This window comes from Ambystoma mexicanum, chromosome 4q, assembly GCF_040938575.1.
Source record: "Ambystoma mexicanum isolate Mex_15411 chromosome 4q, UKY_AmexF1_1, whole genome shotgun sequence".
NCBI classification, from domain to species: Eukaryota; Metazoa; Chordata; class Amphibia; order Caudata; family Ambystomatidae; genus Ambystoma; species Ambystoma mexicanum.
The window spans coordinates 444776471-444804224 of NC_090928.1; the positions used below are offsets into that span (position 1 = coordinate 444776471).

At 45.9% G+C, this 27754-nt stretch overlaps 1 protein-coding gene across 1 annotated transcript in view; it reads right to left on the minus strand.

The window, feature by feature from the left end:
• The window catches only part of LOC138467255 (uncharacterized), a 1232016-nt gene that overhangs the window by 61023 nt on the left and 1143239 nt on the right, over positions 1-27754 (minus strand). Inside the window, exon 32 of the mRNA XM_069607273.1 lies at positions 25509-25637. Coding sequence (XP_069463374.1) covers positions 25509-25637 — 129 coding nt within the window. The remainder of the gene's footprint in view (positions 1-25508; positions 25638-27754) is intronic.

Below are 27754 nucleotides of genomic sequence, written 5' to 3' on the forward strand. Positions count from 1 at the left end.
TTCAGCACAAAATAAACCACTTGCTCGTGCAATAGCGGGGGACGCCTCCATTGCCCGTATGCTAACATTAGCATAAGTGGGGCTATTGTGGGGGTCACTTTGCTTCCATTTTGTGTTCCCTGGACTCCATCTTTGGACTAGGCCTCACTTCAATAACACAAAAAGGCTTCTCTCTCCTCTGCAGCGCCGCACACACCATGTTCATGCCCCCACCTTGTCACACTCTGTCTGAACGCTTCACAGATCTCTTTCTCACGGATGTGCCGGGGATAATTGAAACAAATGATACACTATATGATCTCACTCTTCCTCTGTGATCACTGTCCTGTGTGTGAACCGGCCTGAACCATGCCTTGTAGCTCATCCATCTCCACAAACCCGCCTGTGTCCTCTTACCCCCGCTGTTGGAAAATTACTGCCACTATAACCCTGTGCCCTCCTAAGGTATTCTCTTGATGTACCAGAAGTGTGACCCTGCTGTGCAGCCCACCCCAGCGTGCCCCCTACTAAAACCAGACCTCTGTCACAGTACATTGCACCCCTAACAAATGTCAATGTGCCCCATACTTGCTTTGGTTCCCACAGGCCCGCCCCATGACCGCGGTTATCACACTAACCAAGACCCCTAAGCCCGGTACCCCATATAAATCCTAATGAATGATAATATAACTCTGTGTATGCAATTTATAGGTTTGTGAAGATTTACTCAAAGGTATACTAATTGTTAATTGTGTGTCTAGTGGTAGTTTTTCATGCTAACTTAGTTAGTGTCTGCCCTATCTCACCACAACCTAACACTCACCCCTCCTGGACGCTGGCAGCCGGACCACGTGACATTCACCCTCCCGCCAACTGGGCAAGCAATCCAGATGAAGCAGCGCCTACTTTGCTATTTGTATCCTTATTGTCGAGCCAATCCTGCACTGGTTTAGTACCCTATGTTAATTGCGTCATCTATGACGCTGTTTTACTTTATATTTCCATGTAACTGTAATGTTTGCCAGAGAGCTCTCGAGGCAGCAGAGTTGTCTGGATGCCAACTTTATATAAAGCAACTAAATCTTGCAACCTGTTCTCTTAGTCTCATTCCCCATTGGGGTGTCTTATATTTATTTTGGATATGCATGTGTAAGTCGGGGAGTGAGCCTTTACATTTGGTGACCCCTTGCGATGTGATCGGGACAAGTGCGCTGAGGCCCTGTGCCGTGCGGCAAGATCCGGGACGCCCCCAGATAAACCATCGCCTCCGCGGTTTACCAGTGTGCGCACAAAACGAAAGGTTTCAGGGGTCCCCGTCATCTTTGCAAAGACCCAACTAACTGCTCGCCAAGGCGGGTCACGGCTTAGATGGGGTGCGGACCCGATTGTGGTCAGACCGTGAACGGAGGCTCTTGAGAATGGGTCTCAAACCATCTGTGTATACAGGCATGCCATCAATCTTTTAGCAAATATAAAGAGATGGGAGGCTCAATTTTAACAAAAATAACTCATATATTTATTATGTTTAACTCGGTCATAAAACAGACCATCTGGTCACATTTGCAAATCTCAACAACATCTAAAAAAAGTATCAAGTAAAAAGAGACAATTGATCAACTTTGTGTCATAAGTGATGTTAGTAGCACATGGGTGACTTGGAACTAGCATATATATATTTGCTTGGATTCCATGGTTTGAGACCCATTCTTGATTCCTCTGGTGTGGACATCTAAAGGTAGCTTGTTGTCACCCCTCTAGTCTAAACTCAAAAGAATCATACCAGACAGGGCAGCAGCAATACGCCACTTGATAATACCAAAGACAGTTAAAGAAATGCAGACATTTCTCGGCATTTGCATTTACTGCCACGCATGGATACTTGACTATGCAGCATACACGTGCCCACTATTACAGGCCTTAAAAGAAGCACAAAAGGACAGTGTCCTGCTAAAATGGACACAAGAAATGATGACAAAGTATTTTAAATTAAAAGACCTTATCGCGCATGCACCAGTTTTAGCGAACCCGGATTATGACCGGGAGTTCTACTTGTTTTCACATTGTAATGGCATTTTAATGACCGCAGTTCTAACACAAAAGACATCATTAGGCCACAAGCCATTGGCCTACTACAGCGGCACACTAGACTCATTAATGCAGCGCCACTTCGTGTGCAAACAAGCTCTCGCAGCAGCAGCCTTCGCTATAGAAAAAAGCACCACAATAGTGATGGGTTGTTCAGTGACACTGTACGCGGAGCACTCACTGTTTGCCATTTTAGAAAGGTCCAAATCCACCCTCACCACACAAAGGGAAACAGCATACGAAATAATGATATCGAGTCCAAACATTCATGTGGTTAGATGTAAGACAGTGAACCCAGCCACATTCATCACTGAGCCATGCACGGTAGAAGATATACAGGTACATGATTGCGCTACATATGAAAGAGAAGATGACATTCCAAAAGCAAGTGAAACTGCACTACAGGAGGGAGAAATATATTTTGTTGATGGGTCAGCATCAATAGACAGTGAGACAGGTGAAAAATATGTCAGGGCGGCAGTATTAAGAATGGAAGAAGAAGGGTATGAAGTTATCGTACAGAAACGCCTCCCTTCACATTATTCAACGCAGGCATCAGAACTGATAGCGCTAATTGAAGCGCTACATACAGCTAAAGGATGTGTTGTGACACTATATTCTGACTCAGCATATGCAACAACAACGGTGCACTCAGGGATGTCATGATGGCGAAGAAGAGGGTTTAGAAGGGCAGATGGTTCACCAGTACAACATGCAGCACTATTGAATGATCTAATAGAAGCACTAGCAGAACCAACAGTGTTAACATTGGTGAAGTGCCAAGCACATACCAATAACACGGACGCAATCTCGCTGGGGAATGCGGCAGCAGATGGGACGGCGCATTCATACGCCACTCTCACCAGTAAGGAGAGCATCAGATGCTCACAGAGCTGCCACAGTGCTGGGGTATGAATTTAAGGAATACATTACCCAACTGACGCGTGCAGTGCGTAGCATAGCAAGACAAATAGCACCACCATTTACACAGAACAGCGATAGAGATACCACAACACTAGCACAGGCCAGCCCAACAGGTAAGTTAATGCCAGGTGAGAATGCGTATGTGCGAAGTTTTGTGCGGAGATGGAACTCCCCACGGTTTCATCTCCTTATGAGGTTATCTATTGCACAACAACTGCAGTAAAGTTCAAGGGGTTGAAATATTGGGTGCATCTCTCAGATGTGAGAAGAGCACACGATAGTACAACCCCTCAGAGTGAGCAACAACAGAGCGAAGAAGTTGCAAGTGGTTAAAATAAAGATGTATAACGTACAACAAAATTAAGTTAAAAGGTTTGAGAAATAAGTAACAAAGAAAATTTTGCGATAAAGAAACATGTGTAGAGAATTGAATAAAAAAGTTACAGTACACATCTCTATCTCTCTCTCTCTATATATATGGTATACATTACTCACCGTAATCGTATTGCTGATGCTTGTATCTGCTTAGATTCACATGCTGTGCATAGGCCGACATCTAGCGGAAGCTGCAGAGTATTACAGTTTGTTTTTCGAAACTCGAAAATGGGCGTCAACACAGGGCGTGCCAGTAATACTATCCCTAGTGTGACGGGCACTGTACCCATGATCCCTCACGCGTGTAGGACCCTCAGATTGTATTTTATCTGACATGAGGTAGCATGAGGAGTAGCATGAGTACAGATTATCCAAGCAGATAGATAGGAAGATAAGACTACAAGCATCCATGCGCCTTCTCTCAGAAGGGAGGAAGGGCGGGTCGCATGTGAATCTAAGTAAATACAAGCATCAGAAATACGATTACGGTGAGTAATGTATTCCTTCTGAGGCTTGTGGAATCTGCTTAGATCACATGCTGTGTATAGATTAGCGAGCAGTGTTAGAAGAAGGAGGTGGGATGTGAGAAGGGTCATGAGCAAACAGATGTCTTAGAACCGCTTGTCCCACTTGAGTATCTGTCTTGGAATGAGTGTCAATGCAGTAGTGCTTAGTAAAAGTGTGAATAGAGCTCCAAGTAGCTACTTTCCAAATGGTGTCAAGGGGTACATTTGCAATGAAAGCCAAAGCGGCCCCAATGCCCTTGTAGAGTCGGCTCTTGGCGTAAAAGGCAGTCTTTTCAGAAAGGGAGTAACATAGTTGGATACAATTGACTATCCGTTGGAAATGGCACCTTTATAGACCCAATCTCCTTCTCTGCCTGTAGCTACGGAGACAAACAATTGGTCTGTTTTCCTTAGCGGTCTGGTCTTGTCTACATAGTAGAGGACTGCTCTTCGCACATATAGAGTGTGTAGTTTCATCTCAGCAGAGCTTTTGAGTTCTTGGAAGAAGGCAGGAAGCTCCATGGACTAGTTAACGTGGAATTTAGAAATAAACTTAGGTGAGAACCTAGGGTGTGTTCGTAGAACCCGTTTATCCTTATGAACAGTAAAGAAAGGATCCTGCACTGACAGAGCCTGAATTTCACTGACCCTTCTTATAGGATGTAATGGCTACTAAGAAGGCAGTTTTATAGGTCAGGTGTTTGAGACTGGCTTTATGCATGGGTTCAAATGGTGGGTCCATGAGCTTAGCAAGCACCACATTAAGGTCCCAACCAGGTGGTGGGTTTGAAATAGGAGGGTGGAGTCTCTTTACCTCTTCCATGAAGGCTTTAACCACTGGTACTTTCCACCACGAAACCTTGTTGTAGGAAGTGGTGTAGGCTGACAGTGCTGCCAGATGTACCTTTAGTGAGTTCAATACCAGGCCTGCATCCAGCAGGTGGAGCATGTAAGTGACAATATTGGAAGGAGTGCAATCAACTGGGTTGATTTGCTTATTCTGTTACCAGATAACACATTTTTTCCATTTATCAAAGTAACAGTGCCTCATGTTAGGTTTCCTAGATTCCTTTAGGATGTCTATACATCTCTGTGGTAAATTGAGATGTCCAAACTCTATGACTTCAGGAGCCATGCTGCCAGGTTCATTGAGTTGGGTTGAGGGTGCACTGTTTGTCCTTGGTGCTGGGACAGTAGGTTGTACCAGCACGGGAGTCTGATGGATTCGCACACCGCTAGTCTGCGTAGGTGTGGGAACCACGGTTGCCTTGCCCACATGGGAGCAACTAGGATGAGCGTCATCGATTCCCTGTGCATCTTGTTGACCACTTTCCTCATGAGAGGGGTTGGTGGAAAAGCATAGGCAAACATTCGTGACCAGTTCATCCACAGGGCGTTCCCCTTGGAGTCTGGCTGGGGGAACCTGGATGCGAATTCTGGGCATTGTCTGTTTTCGCTTGTGGCGAATAGGTCTGTAGTGGGCAAACCCCACTGTGAGAAGATGTCTTCTACGACTTCTCTGAGTAGACACCATTCGTGTTCTCTTGGGAGGGAATCTCTGCTTAAAGCGTCCGCTAGCGAATTGAGATCCCCTGGAACATGTTAAGATGACAGGTAAATGTTCCGTCTGAGTGCCCATCTCCACATTTTCTGGACAAGCTTGGACAGATTTGGCAAATGAGTTTGTTTAGGTAAAACATTGCTGTTGTTCTGTCTGTCAGGATCTGCACTGACAGGTTCAACAGGTGGGGTTCGAACACCTGAAGTGCTATGAATACTGCCAGAAGCTCTTGCAGATTGATATGATTCTTGGCTACTGTGTGAGACCAGAGACCCTCAGCTGTGTGGTGGAGGAGGTGTGCTCCCCACCCAGACAGGGATGCGTCTGTAGTGACTACAGCCTGTGCTTCTGGATCGTAGAAGGGTTTCCCCTTTGACAGGTTCTCTCTTGTCCACCAGTGAAGACTTTGAACAAGTGTTGGCGAAACGACCACTAGATCGTCCCACTGACCATTTGCCTGAGACCACTGTCTCGCCAACCATTCTTGCATGGGTCGCATGCGCAGGCGTGCGTGGGGGACCAGGTAAATACATGAAGCCATCCTGCCTAGCAAACGCATCGCTTTGCGCACCCTTATTTGGCGACCGGGCTTGTAAAAATGAATTTGCAGTAGTAGATTCCGAAATCTTTCCTCTGATGGAAAGGTCAGCCCTTCTTGAGTGTCTAAGACAGCTCCCAAGAACTGTTTGGAGGTGCTTAACACCAGACTTGATTTTTTCTCGTTTATGGAGAAACCCAATTCGAAGAGGAGGTCGATCGTTCTTTGAATGTTTGACCTGCAAATTACTGGGGTCTCCCCCGTGATGAGCCAGTCATCCAGGTAAGGGTACACCGGGATTGCCTCCCTGGGCAGGTGTGCCGCCGCCACCGCCAGTACCTTGGTGAATACCCTTGGAGCCGAGTCTATACCGAAGGGCAGCACCTTGAACTGGTAGTGCTGACTGTCCACCTTGAAATGCAAGAATCTTCTATGTGCTGGGAACATGGAAATATGAAAATAGGCATCTTTCATATCCAATGTTCCCATGTAATCCCCCTTTTTTAGGAGGGGTATTACCTCTTGGAGAGTAGTCATGCAAAACCTTTGGGGCTTGACATACTTGTTTGCAGGGCGTAAGTCTAATACTGGGCGCATTGTCAGATCTTTTTTGGCACAAGGAAGTAAGTTGAATAAATACCCTTGTTTACCTGGTTGCCCGGGACGAGTTCTATCGCTTCCTTTGCTAGAAGATTGACGTTCTACTCGAGGAGAATCTTCTGGTGGTCCAAGCAATGTACTTTCTGACGTGGGGGGTGGTTTTGGGGACGCTTGAGCAGTTCTATGCAGTATCCTGCGGACACTGTGAACAGCACCCATCTGTCTGATGTGATCCCTTCCCAAGCTTGGGTGATGTTGGAAATGCGTCCCCCTACTGGGGATGCGTGAGAAGGGACCCTGAGCGTGGCGTCACTGTTTAGCGGGAGGCGTGCCGCCTCTGCTGGGGCTGCCTCTACCCTTACCACGGCCCCTCTTGTTTCCTCTGCTGTAACTCTGGGTAGACTGCTGGTTGTTACCCCATGATGTACCCTGCCACTGTGAATAGTTGGAGCCTCTTTGTGAATTTTGGCCGCGTGGGCGACGAAAATTACTATTCCCTCTTTGATTAGGGGACTTGTGGTCAACTATACCAGGGATTTCAGAGTCGATTAAGGATGCTTGTGTCTCAGGTTTAAACCCTGACTGTCTTAACCAAGCATGCCTCTCTCTCTGCTATTAGCCTGCCGGCGTTCTCTGCGGCATCAAAGGTTGCCTTAAGGATGCAACCGGACACGGCTCTCCCCTCCGACGCAACCTGGGCCAACTGGCCCTTTAAAGGTTCCGGTGCGGAGTCGATGAGGGCAGCTACTTGCTCCCACTGGTGGCAGTTGTAACTAGCCAGCAGAGTGGTGGAGCTGGCAATCCTTGCCTGGTAAGTGGATGTGGAGGAGGCTACCTTCCTTCCAAAACTGTAGATTTTCTTGCTCTCCTTGTCGGGGGGAGCCTCAGATGATGATAGAGGCGTTCCCGTCCTCTTCCGGGTATTAGTAACTACCAGGGAGTCAGGCTTCAGTTGCCCCCTTATATAAAGCGGGTCTGATTGGGCTGCCCTGAAAAATTTCTCGATTCTGGGGTTTACTGCCCTGGTGAGGTTAGGATTGAGAAGGGAAGGATCAATTCTCCGTTGGATGGACTTGAGAATTTGAATGGCCTGAGCAATGGGTTTCTTTTCTCCTACTAGTTCCTCAGCAAAGTCCCTCTCCTCCCTCCTGTACCCACTGAGTGTCTATGCGGAAGTGTTCTGCCGCTCTAGTCAAGACCTCATTTAGGAGGGGCTGGTTGTCGACTGGAGAGTCTGTAACTTGAGGTTCTTTGCCTACCTGGGAGTCTATTCTGTAGACTTCTGGGTCATCTTCCTCCTCCTCTTGGTCCTCGTCGTCCCCATAATAGTCCACCCCAGTTTGGTCGTCCAACGTTACCAAGTCTGGATCCTCATCCTGTAGTGGATCCTCACTATACTGGGTGAAAGGCTGGATGTAAAAAGGGTCTGAAGACCGACCTTGCGTTGGGGTCTCAAACTGAGGGTTCTTACCAGGGAGCTGCGGGTCCCTAGACCCTGAGGGAGTAGAACCGTCAGGGGTATAGGAGAGGAAGTGTTCTGGGTTCTTGGAGTAGAAGTCTGCTAGGGAGGAAATTCTAGACATAACCCTGTCTATATCCTCACTGGTCCATTTCTTGGAGCTGGAATGACCCTTTCTTGAGAGGGTTCCCCTTCTATGACTTGACTGGACCTATGGGCTTGTGCAGGGGTCTTGGCTAGCTGTTTATCAGAAGACTTAGAACTGTCTTTATGCAACTGTGGTGCAGAAGAAGGGTGAGATGGTTTTTTCTGCTGTTTCCCCCCTTCCCCATGAGCGGAAGAGTGTTTCCCTGGTGTTTTCACCCTCTCAGAGCTTTTCGACGCCTGCCGTCGAGATTCGGGGGTAGTGTCCCTTTCCTTAGAGTGAGAGCGTCGGGATTCAGAAGCAGCCGCCGAACGGTCTGCTGGCGCCCCGACTCCTGGTGAGTGGCCTGGGGCTGGCGGTCGTCTTCATCTTCGGACGAGCGGACCACCATGACTTTGGTGAGTGAGGCATTTTTGGCAACTGTGGATGGTTGCCTGGTGTTGTGAGGCGATCTTGACCGAGAACGCTCAGAGGGCACCGATTCAGTGGACCGCTCTTTGTGTGCCTCTTTCCAAGAACTTGACACGCCATTGAGTCTCGGTTGGACTTCAAGTGTTTAGGTGTGGAAGTGGTGTGGGTAGCGCTCGTGTCGCCGGGTGTGTTCCCCATAACTGCCCTGCCGGACAGCATTCCGAGGTCGGAGACTTGCGCTTGGCTGTCTTTCGACGCCTCGTCGTCCGAACGTACGGCGTTGCTGCCATCACTGAAGGTGCCCTTCGCTTCCATGGCCTCGCGTTGCCTGGCGTGTCTTAGCCTTGAACCGGCTACACGCTCTACAGTACGCCTCAGGGTGGTCCCTCGGCAAGCAGAGGTTACAGGTGGCGTGTTTGTCAACCCAAGGATACTTGCGGTTGCACTTGGGGCAGAATTTGAAAGGGGTACCCTCCATACGCACCCTGTGGCAGCGGGCTAGTGTGTGTATGAAATATATATATGAGTGTAGAGTATGTTTCCACCCCCACTCTCCCTACTTGCAGGGCCGAGGCCCAAAGTCCGTCGTGCAGCTCTCGACGGTTGTTTCTTCTCCGGGCCGGCGTCGACCTTCGAACTTCGATGACTCGACGTGGGAGAGAAGGAAACGGGGAAATATTATGATTTTTAGCAAAATATGGCTGAAAGTCAGGGAACTCTGCGGAATGCTTCTGTCAAGTATGGCGGAAAAAACAATCTGAGGGTCCTACACGCGTGAGGGATCATGGGCACAGTGGACGTCACACTAGGGATAGTATTACTGGCATGCCCTGTGTCGACACCCATTTTCGAGTTTCGAAAAACAAACTGTAATACTCTGCAGCTTCCACTAGATGTCGGCCTATGCACAGCATGTGATCTAAGCAGAGTCCACAAGCCTCAGAATATATATATATATATATATATATATATATATATATATATATATATATATATATATATATACATATATACATATACATATATATTTCTCTCTACCTCTCTCTATCTCTCTGTACTTTTCTGTCATTTATTATTGTATGAAGTTTTTATAAATAAGTTCATCTTTTCCAAAGAACATTTATGAAATCAAAGTAGAAAGAGTGAATAGTTGAAAAACAAGATATTCATACGGTAATGATCGAAAAGAAAATATGTATAGTATGAAAAGTATTTTGCAATGTACTTAACCATTTTATATCGCCCCTACAGGTGGAAATATGACGGAAAGGAGGGCCCTCACTAACAACGATTCAAATTTAGATAGTGATAGAGTAGATAATAGAATAAATAAATGGTACAACTATGAATTCGGATTAGCATTTTCAGCGATCGTATTTTCAGTGATGTTATTATTCGCTGCCTTGTATTGGACATTTTCTTTCCTAATTGGGGATATGAAAGAGGGGGGCAGTGGGGTAAACATGATACAGGAAGGCTCAACCCTCATATGGGCTGGACTCACAACAATGTGGAAACATAATGGCTCTGTAAACGACAATCTTACTACGTTGCATAAAAACCGAACTGTCAAAACCCCTGTTTTTTCACTTGCTGCTATAGGTTTAGTGAATGATAATGAGACTAATGAGTATGATGGTGAATTTTCCTGGTTCGGTGAGCCTGATCTGACAAATACCAATGCACATGCAACCACAGAACCTACCTCACAAGACAATGTAATGCGCTTTAACCGCAATACCCCAATTACCCCACACCCTCCAGTACCACAGTGTTGGCAAGCTGCTAGTGAATTAAGCAATGCAACATGGGCAGATGTCTTTCCCATAAATTACCAGAGAGTGAAAATGATAAATAACAGGGAACGGGGGAGGAGATGGAAAAGATATGATGTATACCATGGCCTGGGATTAAATGAAATTGAAGACCCCCGCCACCCAGATCAATCAAACAAATGGTACTCAGACATGAGTGCAACAGCAAAACAAGCCACAAACGAGAGCTGTTAGGTCTGCTCTCTCATACCGCACGCCTCAGGCACACCTAAAATACTTCTACCTCAAGAAGTGCCCTTGTCGGATGCCCAATGTTTAGTTCATCTTGTATTGTGCAGGATTTGGAGCACCTTCCAGTCACAGACGGTTACAATAGAAATGCTGCAGAACGAGAAAACCTGCACGAGCAAGCCGCAAGGAGTGATTTGCATCAAAGAACCATTTTTTGTTATCAGAGGGACACGGTTCACAGAAAACAAATGGCATGACGAGACAATCACGTACAAGGCAGAAGCGTTGCAAGGACTTACTGAAGAGAACTTTCAATGGGTTAAAGAGACATGCACTCCAGTCTGGTCCCAACATCGCAAAGCTCACATGGGTCACAGCTCTCGAGAAACCCATCAAAACACAGAAAGAGACTGAACATGAACTTTGTTTTAATGGCGAAGGGAAGGTACAAAAGGGTTCGAACAAGAAAGGCAACAAAACAATTATCATTCCAGACATGAAAAAAGTTACAGCAGCACTCATGGACACGTATTGGGTATGCAGCAAAGAAGCATACCTGCATCTTCCACCAGCTTGGAGGGGTACCTGTGCCCTGGCCACACTGCATTCAGCACTAATGGCGATTCTTGAAAGCTATATCCAAGGGGGGAAAAATTTGGCTGACAAATCGCCAGCAACAACAGAGCCTTCCACATATGACATCCTGTCTGAAAATGAACTACAAGACAGAGTATCCCCCAAAAGGAGGTCATCCAACTATATCTCCAGCAATTCATACAACCTCCTTGCTGAGATTCCAGACAAATGTAAACTGTTCAATTCTGCTGAAACCTTCTTTGCTTCCCTCCTGGTGCCAGGACTATCAAGCGCGAACAAATACCAAATGGCTGCAGATCGTGCGCTAGGAACTGATCCAACTGGCAAATGACACTGAAGAAGGCTTCAATGTCATAAAAGTGGAACTTCGAGCTCTACGCCTAATGACAATGCAGAACCTGTACGTCCTGGACGTCCTCACAGCAATGGACGGCAGTGTTTGCTGAAAAATCAGGAGCGCATGCTGTACATTCGCACCTTCTGAAGATGCGGATAACGGGACCCTCTCCCACGTCATCTCGGCAGTGCACAGCCTGACTGCTGTATATCACCAGCATGGGGACAGGGTAGATAACTTATACCACACCACAATTAAAAAGCCACGTGAATTGCAATGGTACAGGGAGGTGTGGGTGGATCTGGATGGGGTATATATATGACATGCACACCTGGTGAATACGCATGGAGAGGTCAAAGCCTAAGGGGTGTTTGTAGGGCTTGGATGCCAATCAAAGGGACACTGGGATGGGATGAGGCAGTACAAGAAGCAGAGTATTATCGGAGTGTAAATAAAAACGATTTGTTTGTTACTTTAGATGTAACGAAAGTGGGGAATGTGTGGGAGTGAGGGGTCGTTTTGGCCCCCCTCATACAATCAGCACGAAAAAAAAACACTTGCTCGTGCAATAGAGGGGGATGCCTCCACTGCCTGTATGCTAACATTAGCTTAAGTGGGGCTATTGCAGGGGACACTTGGCTTCCATTTTGTGTGCCCTCGACTCCATCTTTGGACTAGGCCTCACTTCAATAACACGAAAAGGCTTCTCTCCCCTCTGCAGTGCTGCGCACACCGCGCTCATGGCCCCCACCTTGTCACACTCTGTCTGAACGCTTCACAGATCTCTTTCTCACGGATGTGCCAGGGATAATTGAAACAAATAATACACTGTATCATCTCACTCTTCCACTGTGATCATTGTCCTGTGTGTGAACCGGCCTGAACCATGCCTTGTAGCTCATCCATCTCCACAACCCGCCTCTGCCCTCTTAGCCCCGCTGTTGGAAAATTACTGCCACTATAACCCTGTGCCCTCCTAAGGTATTCTCTTGATGTACCAGAAGTGTGACCCTGCTGTGCAGCGTACCCCAGCATGCCCCCTACTGAAACCAGACCTCTGTCACAGTACATTGCACCCTACAACTAACAAATGTCAGTGTGCCCCATACTTGCTTTGATGCGCACAGGCCCGCCCCATGACTGCGGTTATCACACTAACCAAGACCCCTAAGCCCGGTACCCCATATAAGTCCTAATGAACGATGATATAACTCTGTGTATGCAATTTATAGGTTTGTGAAGATTTACTCAAAGGTATACTAATGATCACTGTTTATTGTGTGTCTAGTGGTAGTTTTTCATGCTAGCTTAGTTAGTGTCCGCCCTATCTCACCGCGACCTAACCCTCACCCCTCCTGGACGCTGGCAGCTGGACCACGTGACGTTAACCCTCCCGCCAACTGGGCAACCAATCTGGATGAAGCAGCACCTACTTTGCTATATTTATCCTTATTGTCTAGCCAATCCTGCACTGGTTTAGTACCCTATGTTAATTGCGTCATCTATGATGCTGTTTTACTTTATATTTCCATGTAACTGTAATATTTGCCAGAGCGTTCTCGAGGCAGCAGAGTTCTCTGGATGCCAACTTTATATAAAGCAACTAAATCTTGCAACCTGTTCTCTTAGTCTCATTCCCCATTGGGGTGTCTTATATTTATTTTGGGTATGTATGTGTAAATTGGGGAGAGAGCCTTTACAAAGTGTTGGGCCTAGTTTTGCAGCAGGCCTCAGAAGCCAGCTGACCCTTTAACCAGCTTCTCACCAGCTCTGGCCTAACTGCTTTAGCTATGCCCTTCTCTCTCCTCTAACTACAGTGTGGCCCCTTTAGCATGGCCATAGCAGGTTCCTGTCTCCGGAGTCTCCTTCTTTTAGCAACCCTGCTGCTTTCTGTCCCTTTTGGCTGGGTGAACTCAGGTGTTGCTATCAACTCTCCTTAGTTCCCTCTGCTTTTAACTCTGCCACTCTCTCACTAGAATGCTATCCTCACACTTAAACCATATGGAGGTTTATGCCTCTTGTTATACTCTTGTAGTTTGAACAACTGGAGTGATAAACAATCTGATTTGTGGGCCCCTTCACTACTGGTTTTATGTCGTCTGAGTGTCCCCTGGTTTAATACATCCACCTCCTCCCAAAATGTGTTTCCAGTGGGCTCTTTTATTTCCAGGTGTTGGAAAGGCTTCAACTATATTTAGTTCATATAATCCTTTAATATGATGTGACATGCCATTCATTATCAATGGGAATCACGTATCCGGAATTAAGAAAGTCTTCACCCCTTGGGTCTAGGAGCCTGAAGAGCTTGTTTTACACTGGCTGAATAAGGGGTAGGATCATATTACTCCAACTTCAATATTTGCTATTCAACTTCTAGGAGACTGGCACGCTCGAATAGGATCAATTCTAGCGAAGTTCTTGTGGGCATAAAAAAGAACGGTGTAATCTCTTTTCCGGAGATTAGCATCTGCCACAATATAACGGTATCAGGTAATATAATCCCCATAAATAATGTCACTAGACATATGGTTGCCGGGAAACGGCATAGGCAACATTATTTATGGGGATAATGTATAGGGTAACTGGGAGCAGAGGTGTCCCCCACTCCCTTAAAAAAAATATGGGGGTCATAATATAACATATCCCCATTTCCCGCAGTAAATACTTGAAGTTACTCGAGAGGTCAATCTCAACCTCTCCTTCTTCCCTTCTCTCTTTCACTTTCTCTCTTTTTCTTTTGAGAGAGGCAGAGAGCTGCCTAATGCTCTGACACAAAGAGAATGTCTGCACATTTTATGATTTAGGAAGCAAGCTCTGATAGGGATGTTTCCTGCACTGCATTGAGTGCACACACCAACCCTAGCGGCATGAGAATCCCCCTACTTTTGCACACTTGACTAGTTGTTACCCTCTCTGTTTATCTTTGATATGTTTGTCTGCACAAAGGATCATGTCTCATGTATTAACACAGCCACTCCCCCTTTCATGGAGACATTATTTGCCTGGCAGCTTTACATCTCCAGCTAGTAGGTGGATTCCCTGGTGAACAGTAAGTCTGCTTCACGCTTCTGCAGCTACTTTTGCATTTGCTTCCATGTTTTGCCTGCATTCAGGGTGCAGACATTAAATGTAATCAATCCAACCGTATGATAAGATACATGCTCAATATAATTGTGTCATCAGATCTGAGCATGTCAGGCGTAACTTTAACTCTAAGTATGAGTCAACGTGTTGAGTACAACTGGTGTAAATAAACAATGAATACCTTTTCCAACACATTGGTGCGTGATCAGTTTTGCTCAGCATTCCACCCCTTAACTGTAACTCCTCAAGCAAGACCTCTGAACTAAAACTCTCATTCAGCTGCACACCACACTTGTTTCTTGTGATAAACCATTTAGTACCAATAAACCGCAATAGATTGTTAATTAGCCACGATTAAAAGTAAGCCTCATTCCCTGTCCCAGATAGCGATCCCCCAAGTAGATCACTCCGAGAGGAAGGAGATTTTTAGGCAGACTCTTTTCCTAAAGTCAATTATGCGTCCCAAATGAAACAATCCCTGAAGAAAAATGCATCAAAATAATGCACAGTCACTGCCTCTGTAGTAGAGAGAGGTTTGCGAGAATCGCATGCACCTGGGCGTTGGGTATTTACTGCTTGTAGGTTTGTCCGATTGAGTTACATATATTGAGCAAAATGAGAGGTCTAGTCAACTCAGATCGGCCAACACCACCTCTCTGGTGGACTGTAGCAGATTTATGGATTGAATGTAAACACCAACATCCTTTATAACTGGCCTTTGAAAGAAAGCATCGAAAATCAATCCCATTGCATCCCTTTCACCCATGGAGATAGATCTTGAGCAAGGCGTCAGCAAGCTACATTTTAATATTGAAATCTCCACCTCATTCCTAATCAAACCCCCTATTGCTCATCCAACTTGTTTTGTCAATCCCTTCTTCCGGTCTTGAGCGAGATTCCCTGCCAGATCAATCGAACTCAGTGCTTTCTCCAAGTGTTTTTATTTTTAACGTTGATGGAGGTTTCAAATTTAAAGGCCTATCTGAACAAGACTGTCCCTCTGTATCGTATCTGTTCATACTGTAGCTTTTCAGTGAGGGATGTATTCCCCCATCAATTTGGCTTTATTCCCGTTGGGGTTTGACTCAAAGAACTCTGTCAAGCTCAACATGACCTTTCTTCTTGGCTTGCGAGGGCTGAAAACATCTTCTATGTATATGACCCAATATTGTCACATTCAATGTATTCTTCATTGTCTCTAATTCTAAGATTCTGCCTCCAGACCAAATACGCAATGGCCTGGAGCGTTGCTAATCTGGCCAATATATATAACAAGATGATTCTGCAACGTGTCTGCTGTGGCGTGCCACCTCCTTCTGTTCTTGTGCCTCTATTATCGGCACCCTTTCCCACAGAGAAACCACATTACTCGTTACCGCTCTTGCCTGCCTTTGCTTCAAGTGAATCATCCCATCTGGAGGTCCGCCTCAATCTTAGACATTCTGCAAAACCATGCCAGGTAAATCCATGTTGAGGGTGGCGTGGGAGTGGGGTGGGGGAGGGACAGGTGGTGTTCACAATTATATTTGCTTCAAGTTGCACGCTAGTGGATGTGCAAAGCAGTGAAAAATACGAGTCATTGCCAGATTCTGAACTTTTTAATTTGTTTCCTTTACTTTCGTGCATTAACGTTGGAAAATCCAGGATTTCTTTCTTTGTGCAAGCCGCTAGACAGTCCTTTAGTTTAGATCACAAGTGAAATAGTTTGCAACCTTCCAAGAATATCTATCCGTGCTTACATGAGTGCAGGACCTGTACATGTATTAGCATTTACATATTTAATCAAAAGATTAAATCCTGATTCGGTTCGATTGTCTCTCAAGACGTGAAATGATTCTCTTTTTTAAGCAGAACTGAACCGCCTAAAGGAGTATGTCCCCTAACAGGTAGCAAGTACATTGTGAGCTTAATGATGTCAGATTATTCAAATGTTTATTGTATCTAATTTTCTTTTACTAGTTTGCAAATATTTAGTACATATTCCATCTTTCTTTCAAAAAGGGATGCGACCAGGGAGTGACCGTAACTCTATCCCTAACGTGACTTGTAGTGTACCCAAAATCCTTCACGTGTTGAGGTCCCACTGGTTGTTTTTGTTCTGCCATGAGGGAGCCTTACAGAGTGCATGAGTGAGCACAGAAGAAAAAGGTGTAAGATGTCTGTTCCTTCTACTCAAAGAGGGGAGGGAGGGTGGGTGCATGAGAATCTAAGCAGATACAATCATCAGTGATACGATTGCAGTGAGTAATGCATGCCTTTGGATGCTTGTGAATATGCTTGGAATCCCATGCTCTACATAGACTAGAGAGCAGTAACAGGAGATGGTGGCGGGGATGTGTGAAGGAACAGTAGCAAAGAGATGTCTTGGCACCACTTGTTCCACCTGAGAATCAGTCTTAGTGTGTCTAAGCAGTAATGTTGAGCGATCAAGTAGCTGCTTTGCAAATAGAAGCAAGAGGAACATTTGTAATAAAGGCTATAGTAGCTACTGTGCCTCGAGTAGAATGAGCTCTAGGCATAAAAAGGTAATTCTCTTTTGGCAAGAGTAACAGTGCGATGCATTGAACAATCAGTTTAGAAATAGCTGACTTAGTGACAGTGTCCCTTTCTGTACCAGCGGCAATGGAGACAAATAATTGGTTTGTCTTTCTTAGTAGTTTTCTTTTATTGAGGTAATGTCCTGCTTGACCTCTCCGCAGCCTTTGATACCATCGATCACACCATTTTACCATATAGGTTACAAACACTAGGAATCAGAAGCACGGCTCTCTCATGGATCTCTTCCTTTATCTAAAATAGATCACAAATCATGCACCTCTCCAGTTTACACCCACATCACGACCAGTAAGTAAAGATGTCTCACAAGGAGCATCCGTATCACCTCTAATTTTCAACTTCTACCTAAAACCCCTTCCCGCGATCCTCCACTCGTACAATCTTACCTGCTACAACTATGCAGACGACACCCAGATCATCCTCAAAATCCCAAAAATCCAACGCTCTGGCAGTACGGGCCTGTCGTTATGCCTCTCGGGTATTGACCACTGGATGACGACCAACCACCTTATCCTCAACCCTGGGAAAACTGAAATCCTAGTTTGCAGGAAAACAGCCCTCCTCCCCCAATCAATCCTATGGCCCAAACCACTAGGACAAGCACTGGCAATCTCTAACGTGGTAAAAAACCTTCGATGCACATTGGACTCAGACTTATCCCTCACCCAACACACCAATAGCGTATCCTAAAACTGCTTCTTCCATCTACAGATTCTCAGGCGTATTTTCCCTTACCTCACGTATCCCAACCATTTTGCAGCCATCAACTCCATCATCCTGTCCCGACTAGATATGCAAACTGCCTCTACCTAGGCGCCCCGGCATTTCAACTAAGGAAACTCCAAAGAACTCAAAATGCAGCAGCACGCCTTCTCATTAACCTACCGGCCAGAGAACACATCAGCCCTACTCTTAGAGTCCTCCATTGGCTCCTGATTGGTTGACGCACTACCTTTATAGCCATGTGCAACACCCAACGCGCTGTCCACAACACCAGACCAGAATTCCTCAGAGACAAAATTGTTCCCTACCAAACCTCTAGAAATCTAAAAAGCTCAGCTCTCTGACAGCAGTTCGCCTAGTGATCGCACCTCACAACTCCTCCAGCCTGGGCAGTTCCTCCATCTCCGTCCAAGCACCATTCATCTGGAAATCCCTATCACTACACATTCACAACACTGAAAACCACCTGAAATTCAGAAAGGCACTAAAATCCTGGCTTTTCCTCGAAACTACACTGCCGAACCCATCATCCCCTTACACCAATTACAACACAGTGGCCTGCAGCTTTCGCAGCGGCTCACCTGATACACTGTCAACCCATGCACAACAACAGTCCTACCTGACAAATACACCAGTGAATCCAGCAGCCTTCGCTGTGGCATGCCGCAACAAACTCACCGCACTCACCGCCCCTCAGACCCTCGCACAAGAGAGACCACGAATAATGAGACAAATAGACCAGGGAAGCCAGCAGCCCTCGCTGAGGCACACTGCAATAAACCCAATCACTCATGCACAGACCGTTGCAATAGAGAGACGATGAATAACGAGACCGCGCTGGACAAAGATCGCTCCAGCCGAACAACTCCGAAGACTACGGTACATATAACGTAGAAGACTATGGTACGTATACCTTACACCACATCTGTGGACACAGAATGCTGGCACGACCAATCATCCATGCACCGTACCATGCAGCTATGGCTATGCTTTGCGGTCTAGCAGCTCATATAGCCATCCAAACTGAAACACCTGACTTACCTCAACACCTCCGCCACTAGCATACGGCGACTACCAACGAAAAGAAATTCGGTATAGCTGGCCTCACATCGACTCTCTCAACAATAGCAATCTATCTCAAACCACCAACAATGCCCACCCACGTGCCTGGCCTCTCTTTGGGCTGCTTAGTCGAGCTTAGCTAGCCACCCAAGTTCTAGACCGGAAAAAATGCACACATGCATCTCCTAATCTAAACTCTTTAGAATTTTCCAGCATTTTGACTATGGTCAGCGAGGGCGTTCCAACTGAAAAAAGCACTTTGAGGCCACACAAGTGGGGAAAGAGCGCTATATAAATAACCAAATATAATACAATACAATGGGCTTCATTACGAGATGGGTGATAGCCATGGAGCTATTAGCTCCATGGCTGCCTCCCATACCGTGCCCGTGTCCGGTGTTGTTCAATGGGGACTTACCGGTGTAGTCTGACCCTGGCGGGACCGGTAAGTCCACATTGAACAAACCATTCCCCATTCCCATTTGAGCCCCCATAGAGCTCAATGGGAATGGGGAGGGCGCTAATAACGGGCGACTTGCAATCCCGTTATTAGCGCCCTGGTCCCTTAGTGGTCAGACCACACATTCCTTACAGTCCCCGCCAAGGGACTTTGGAATAGGGTGGTAAGGGATTACCGGCACCGGTATCCCTTACCACCCACCTTGTAATGACCCTCAATATATTACAGAACATATTGTATTGGGCCTTCAATGTCCCTTGCTTTCACAGGAACAAAAGTCTTACATTATGGAGGCCCTTTGAAACAGAAAGTGATGTCAGAACCTACCTTAATAAGCACGTATGTATGTTCTACAGCTCCCATATTGTTGTGCCTACTAATGTGACCTCATATCTCTCACCCAACTTAGCTCTTTGCTCTATGTTGAGCATTCTAAATGTTGGAGTGCCCCAACGTCATGACTGAATCTCGTGTGGTAATCCTCACGCCTTTGGCCCCCTGCTGCTACTTTCTGGCCAACTGCCACGGTTTGTGGGCCCAGTACAGGTTTTCCTCTTAACCTTACAGGATCCACTCTGGAATGCAGGACAACGGCCACACGGACATAAGATGTGCCCTCTATCCAACCCTGGAGAGTTTTCTTCTCCAGGGACAACATGAGTCCAACCGATAATGCTGGAAGATACCTCACTAAGTCGCCATGAGGCACCCAGATAGCCACATGCTCACCAGTAACAACCCCCGGGGACTCTGCGGCTGGAGTGGATAACCAGTCAAGCAACAAACAACCCATCTCAGCACCTCGGAATGAATACTGTCTCCAAGTGCGTTTGGTGGGTTTGGGCTCCTGGCTTCCCATGGGTGGGCTATTGTTATTTTGTAATATTGTGTCAGACGGCAACAGGGAAACAGGGCTGCCCAACCACAGACCCTCGGGACTGCTAGCAGTTAATTTAATTACTTTGCAGGACATACTGTTCCCTGCTGGGGTCCATTTTAGGTAGACTGCTCCTCTTGCTCCTGGTTGAATCAAGTAAACTGCTTAGCTTTTCCAAGAATAATTCTGTGCCAACAGCATTCATTCGGTTCGGATTGGGTTTGTCGGCATTTTCGTGGTTAGAATAGCTATTTTTGTGTATGAAAATATGTTCTAAAGGGACAAGTCATGTATAAGTTCAAGACTTCCCATTACCCCGCGGCCACATCCACACGCCACAACCCTCATACCATTATATTGGCTCTCATTCCTGCCTGCATTTTATGGCACCATATATTGCGCAGAGGCTCACTCCTAGCTGACCTGAATAGTCCCTACACCATAATGCAGTCTCACCCCTAACCAGTCAGTGACCGTGTACTGGACGAGAAGTTAGCAATGCCTTAGACTTTAATGGCGTCCCACGGTTGGGCAGTGCTGGTAGGGTCTAACAAATCTCATTCATGTGTGTTATACCTGCTCATAAAGACATACGTGGGAGTTAAGCCTCTATGTAAGTCCAATGCATGCCATGTCTGCTGCTGGGATGTAGAGTCACACATAACAAGACACACTTGCATTACTCTATACAAGCTATACAGGTATACTCATATAAATCAAGGGTCCTGAAAGGACACTTAGTTAAGGCATTTTAGTACACATGCAGCTCAATAACAGCTGCAATCAAGCCATTGCTCAGTAAGACTGCTTAGAACGCACACTGGCCAGTCAACCAAAGGTTGATGTTACTGCTTGATTGAGCTGGGTGAGAGTGGCCATTGGAATTAGCATGGCCATGGGCAGTCGAAGGGAGGAAATTAAACAACACCCACAAGCTGTGTGTACCTCCTCATTTGTCATTCCCCTTTTTACCTGCATTCCAATACATTCGCTTCAGCTTATTCTCCCTTACCCTTTCCACTTTGCTTCCTTGTCTCGTCTCACTATTCTTGCATTCCTCCTTCTCCACCTTTCATCTGAGGTTACACTCATTCTTTGCCCCTTCGGGCCACACTCCCTCCCCAACCTACTCTACCAGTCAATAGATCTGCCTCTGTCTCACTTAAGCCTGGTATTCTCCACCTGGTACCTTCATGATGTTCTCCTTTTTTCCACCTCCCTCCTTGCTTTTATGTACTTCCAACCTATCTCCTTTCAAGCTCCCTTTCCCCCTCTGGATTATGATCTCCTCTTTCAATACAGTTTGTCACCTTCCTCCCTGTCCTGTCCTCTAACTCTCCTTTTAGCTGTTCCAGCCCTTCCTGCCAAGTGCTGAGCTCCTGCACCTCTATCTCCTGATATTCACGGTCTAGCTCCTGAAATGTGGTACTCTCCTTTCAGTTCTCTCCTTCCACCCTTCTATATTCACCTCCTTCTTCCTCTTCCTGGTGTGCTCTTTTTCTTATCACCTCCCAATGTTTAATTTCACCTACCAAATTCCTGATTTCCACTTTTTCTTACTGCCTCGAGGTGTTCACTTCTGCTCCGACCGCCTGATGTTCCCTTCCAGCTACCACAGCGTGTTCTTCCAATTCCAATACCTACTCCTGCTATCACCTTTAGGTATTAACTTTCTCTTCTTTCTGGAGTCCCCTTACTTCCACATTCACCTGCAATATAAATCTTTTCCACTCTTGATCATTTTTCTCTGCCCACCACTCTCAGCCCACTTGCATTCGATGTCAACTGGGCTTGCTTCCGCCACTGATCTCCTGGGTTGTTCCTCTACGCTCTGCTTTCAGAGTGGTGCTTGTACTTTTACTCTAACTGTGACTCTTTCTTCTGCTCCTTGTCTCTCTCCTGATTGGGCTCCAGCTCTGACTCTTTCTCCTGTTTCATCCACTGCTTATGTCAGGCATCTCCAAACCCCTGCCACCTCCTGTTTCAAACACCCATGCTACCAGACTGAGCTTGTGAGCATTTCTAGGGGTCTGGGCCCACGACCCAGCCATTCTCTGGTGAAAGCACATTTATGTGGTTTAGCTGTGATGGGATGGGTTGTCAGACTCTGCCCCTGGGGATAGCTTACAACCCTGGTGTAGGACTTATACAGTCCTCGCTCTGTCTGCCACACCGTGGTCCTACCGTCCAACCTTTCACTGGGTTAAGGGAAGTTAATAGTTCATGCTTGATAAAGGGATCTTGGGATTCATAGTTCTCTAATACTGAGTTGGTCTCTAGTGACTGCTGCAATTCAGCTTCGAGATCCTGGTCCACCCTCTTGGTATTCATAACCCCCTCTTTCTCTTTAGATCACTGGTGTAGGGATTGGCTGATGGGCCCCACGTCTGCGGAGGGCTTGCAGTACTGAGGTGGTATTTGGGCTGGTAATCCATCCTCTTAGGCAGTCCTCTCTCTGCCTATATTCTAAACTGAATGACAGTGGAGTCCTTGTGTGAGAGTGGCTGACTACCTCACAGATATTCCTGGGTCGCTCAGTCGCCTCACTTTCTTTAGTGTAGATTTAGAAGCGCACCCGTGTGAGTGGAGCCAAGTATGCAGAGGCAGCCAGCTCTGCCGGTCAGCTTTTCCTTGATTTCTTTAAAGGGGTAGACATGCCCATGGTGGCAATGTGGCTGTCCCATGCCCATTGAAGGTGGTCAGTGGATCATCCCCATTTCACCCCCAGGCCTATCATCCAATAGTTTGGGGCGGTACCTACCCCCCCCCCTTGCTTACCCCACCAGATATCTATCTCCGGAACCAGGCAATAGAACATTGTAATTCCTGCCATTAAGGTTGTTCCACCGTTTTGCCGTTAATGCTATGTCATATGTCAGAAGATCAATCTAGGCACATATACATATAATGCAAGTAAAGGTAAGCCCAATATTTAGTGAGGTTCAAAGTGCAAATAAACTGTCTGTTTATTCTCCAACCTCGATCACCAAGGTTCACCTTTTCTCTTGATCACTTGTCTTGATCATTCCTGCCAGTTGTAATGTGTAGGTAGTGGGCGTCCACCTCTCATGCTCGATTCCCAAGCCGGATGGTGAAACGACCTTGGCTCCCACCTTGTGGTAGAACGCTCATGGGCATGCTATTGCAGCTGCACTACCAATTTTACTACCTTACTATTTGGAGTGACGTCTCCCCCTTGCTAGGACAATTCACATGCAGGGCTTGTATATCACTAGGCCGTCGCCAAGCAGCTAGGCAACACCAGTGATTTGACTTGTCTTTCCACAGTGGTCTCTTTTCCAACTTCTCTTCTCACACCCACGCTCCTACCCATAGAGTCAACCCTTGACTCAGCTGTGATAGACAGCATAAACCAGTAGGTTTTGTGTTGGGAAAGGTACACAAGTCCATAAAGCGACATCTTCCATACTCAAAAGGACTGCTTGAGCACATTTCAAGCCCATCACGCTTTCTTATACACCCCATGTGTACTTAACCCACCCAAACACCAACTCAGTATGGGCTCAACACTGTTGACCTTACTGCTTCACCAGACCTCTCCCTAAATCCACTGACTTTGAGGTGCCACATGTTCAAGCAGGCACAGGCCTTCACCCCATCTTCCTGTTCTGCCTGATTTGCCTCCCTCTATGCAACCTACTCCTCCTTTTATCCCTCTCACTCCCTTTGCCTCCTCATGTTTTCTGTTTGCTTCCACACACCCGGGTCTGGTGATCACAGGCGTAAGTGCAATGCACAACTCAGAAACGCCTTGGCGACACTACTACAGTGGTAACTGTTGCAATGTAAATGATCATTTTTTATTTGCATATGTGCTCTAATGTTCTATTTTGTCCCAAATGTCTTCATTTTTCATGAATATTTGTAGAAATAATTAAAGTGAAAAAGCCACAGTAGGTGTTTAAACCTGTCTTCAAAGACCCTTCTTAATAGCATCACAAAGGTTTTTGTCTGACCTTGCACTCTAAATCTATTCAAGTCAAGTCACTGTGGATTATTCCTGTTTTAAAAAAGAGGTAGAATTTGAGCAACTCCACCAACATGAAAATTCAATGATTGGGAAGATCCAAGGTTCTTTTATGCCGGAAAGGACGGGAAGACTCCACCGCCCACCTCCATGTATGAAATACGTGAAAATATCAAAGATTGTAATGTTTTGGAGGAGACCAAATCCTTTGTAAGCATTTCTTTATAGTCAGTGGTTCGTTTAAATGGGAAGCACTTTAGGTGAATGGCAGCCGACACATAGGTGTGTGAGAAATAGATCATTTTCTGTGATAGGCTTTCTTAATAAGTGAGGAAACAGGATGAGAAGATCTGAATACCCGTATTTGTACATGAAAGACCCCTCCGAGCTTCATTTAACTACCAAGTCTGTGCTTTCTTCCAAGGAAAATAAAGCCAATCACAAACTAAACCCCTACATGTCTGTGCCCAACCATGTTGGCAAGCCTGTGACCTTTGTACACACACACGTTTTTTTATGCTAGTGTGTGTCTTTATGGTCTGACAGCACAGTTGTAAAACCCACAGGAAATCAATTTATGATGAAATTACTTTGCATTCTGGTACTTCACTCAGGGATTGGGAAAACAAAGATAAAATCATACTATTTTCGATTAGCACGTTTCTAAAAGGATTTATATAATTATCAAGTTGGTTTATAATGTGATTTGTAGACTTTTTAAGCCATCTCTATTAAATAGACTATCATGTTATCCTTTTAATGCCAATCGTTAACTGATATTCCATCAACTAGAGCTGATACCATGTAAGTGTAAAATGTGCTCAAATCCCGTCTTCACCTCTTAACTATAATGTGTGAACCCGGTGAAAATCATTTGCTCATTCTGTGCTGTATCTTCCAAAATGTGGGGGCAAGGTATGGTATGTCAGGAAATCAGCTATGCTTCTGTTTGCCAAACCAGAACCTTCTGGCTCAGCTCTGATTCAGCTCCTACTCGTGAGTTCTCTGGCTCCCACCCCACTAACAACAGGTTGGTCCCGTGTGCATAAAGAGAACAGTGGAAACAAACAGGGACGTCACTTGATAGTCAACTTCTGCCTTTCATATGTATGCTCACCAGATTGCTCATGTTAAACATGTCATGTAACCACAGGAATGCTATTCCTAATTATATCTAAAAGGTGATGTGAAACTCAAATTAGGACTATGAAAAGAAGTGTAAGGTAAGTGTGAACCTGAGGACTGAGGATAGCGACTGGGACTTTTATTTAATCGAACAACGATTAGATGACTCGGTGCTTCCTTATATTTCAAATTGGCCGCAGTTCTTAGTTGCCCGGTCTTTTCATCCAGCTTGAAGTTCCCTGAAAAACAAAATGAAAAATGTGTAAGCTATTAGATCGAGAGTTTTGATTTTTAATATTATTGGCTTTCTTAACTCCATCTTCCCTGGCTACCAACACAGCGATTCATTACAGCTGGTAGCAAGAGCGCGCCAAAAGGAAGTGCACGCCATAGGCCCAATACACAAAGGATACTGCAAGAGGAACACATGCAGAGGACATCATTCCTTCACTTTGTCAACAAATTCATACAGGTGACCTGGCCGTGTGTGGGAACCCATGGCTTGCTGGTCAGCGAACCATTTAGGACACGCCCGACACTAATGTATGATGGGCATATTTCACAATGGCCCTCTGTAGAGGATGTCATAGTGAAGTGGTAAAATGACAGAACGTGGATATCCCTGCTTAAAACACGATAGCTGCGCTTCATGTCTAAGGGAACAATTGTGCGCCCTAAAAGGTGGGAGTTCATAATACGCAGGAACACATCTAAAAAGCTCAAAACGTTAAACATTTTGTAAAGTTACAGATCTTAAAAATGACATTGAAAATTACATGTCCAGGTTTAAAAGTCACATGTTTCAAATTATGAGTCATACACAATGAGCGGGTATATACGTTGTAGACGGTTTACCCACGAGCCAACATTCAAGATTTAAGCTACTAAACAGCCATAAAGAAGTCACTCGCCACCTCAATTCCAAACATACACACAGCACACCATTTCTTGCTTGCCAAGAGTCAAATATCACTAGTCAGCGGCTAGTGCAAATGTCATGCCCTGGTTTAATGGTGGAAAATATTGCAGCGCTAAAAGACACGCAAACTGTCATTCAGAGTGTAAACACCAGTCACTGCGAACACAGCATAGTGCGCTTTATGTATTTGGGTTGCTGTCGTAAAGCCGTTGTCAACTTCACCCATGCCTCTTCACTGTAGTGAGCAATATACTCAGGGAAGGAAAAGGGGGGACATTTTATAAGGTAGCTTAATCCATACGGCATACACTGGTAGACCTCCTGTGTGCCTTATGGCTTAAGAAGGGGGGCTGTCACCCTCCTTGGGCTCCTCCTCCAAGTCTGGTGTGGCCTCTTGATGGACATGCACTTTGCTTGGTCTTTGTCGATGATGGAGGAAAAAAGCCCCCCCAAAAAAGCAAAGGAGTGAGCACCATACTGGACAGGTGACAGATGCTAAGAAACCAACTTGAGATCCTTCCTACACGCCAAACTTTTTCCTTCCATAGTGCTGTTACCAACCTGGCTTCAGAGCTAAAGTAAGGAGAAAAAGAGGGAAACTAATGGAAACATGTTATGTATGCATGCATGTTTACATGTAATGCAGTATGTGTACGCATGAACAATTATGATGTATCTATTGATGGGGCATGGATTCTGCATGATCAACGTTATTTAAAGTGTGAATGCCAGCATATATTGTGTGTGCAACAATATCAAAGTGATTTATGGGGAAATAATGGTTTATATTGTAGGGAGAGCATAATAATAATAATTATTATTATTGTATTTATTGAGTGCGGACCTAGCTTCGAGAAAGAACAGAGTGCTTTACAGAGGTATGCACCAATACAAATATATAATGGAGCGCTTTACAGAGGTGTACAACATTACAGATGCATAATGGAGTGCTTTTCAGTGGTAACGACAGAACAGATATACAGCGGGGGATAGGCTACAGAGAAGGGGTACAGCTGTACCGGGTGGCAGGAAGGAGAGGGGCGGGCAGCGTCTAGTGAGTCAGGTGGCACAAGGGGTGAGGTGATGGCCTAGATGTTGAGGCGGAGATAATGAACATGATATAGGGCCTCATTACGACCCTGGCGGATGGACCATGGTGCTAATAGCACCATGGTCCATGCCGGTAACTCTCCGACTCCGCCATGGCGGAATGGGGAATTACCACCCCATTCCGAGGTTGGCGGAGTGGTAATTCCCCCTTCCGCCATGGCCCTTCCCCATTCCCATTTTTGCCCCCCATAGGGCATAATGGGAATGGGGAAGGCGCTAAGTACGGTGCCGCAAATTGCGGCACCGTACTTAGCACCAAGGTCCCTTTGCGGCATGGTTTTTAACGCCTGCAAAAAGCAGGCATTAAAATCACCATCCCGCAAAGGG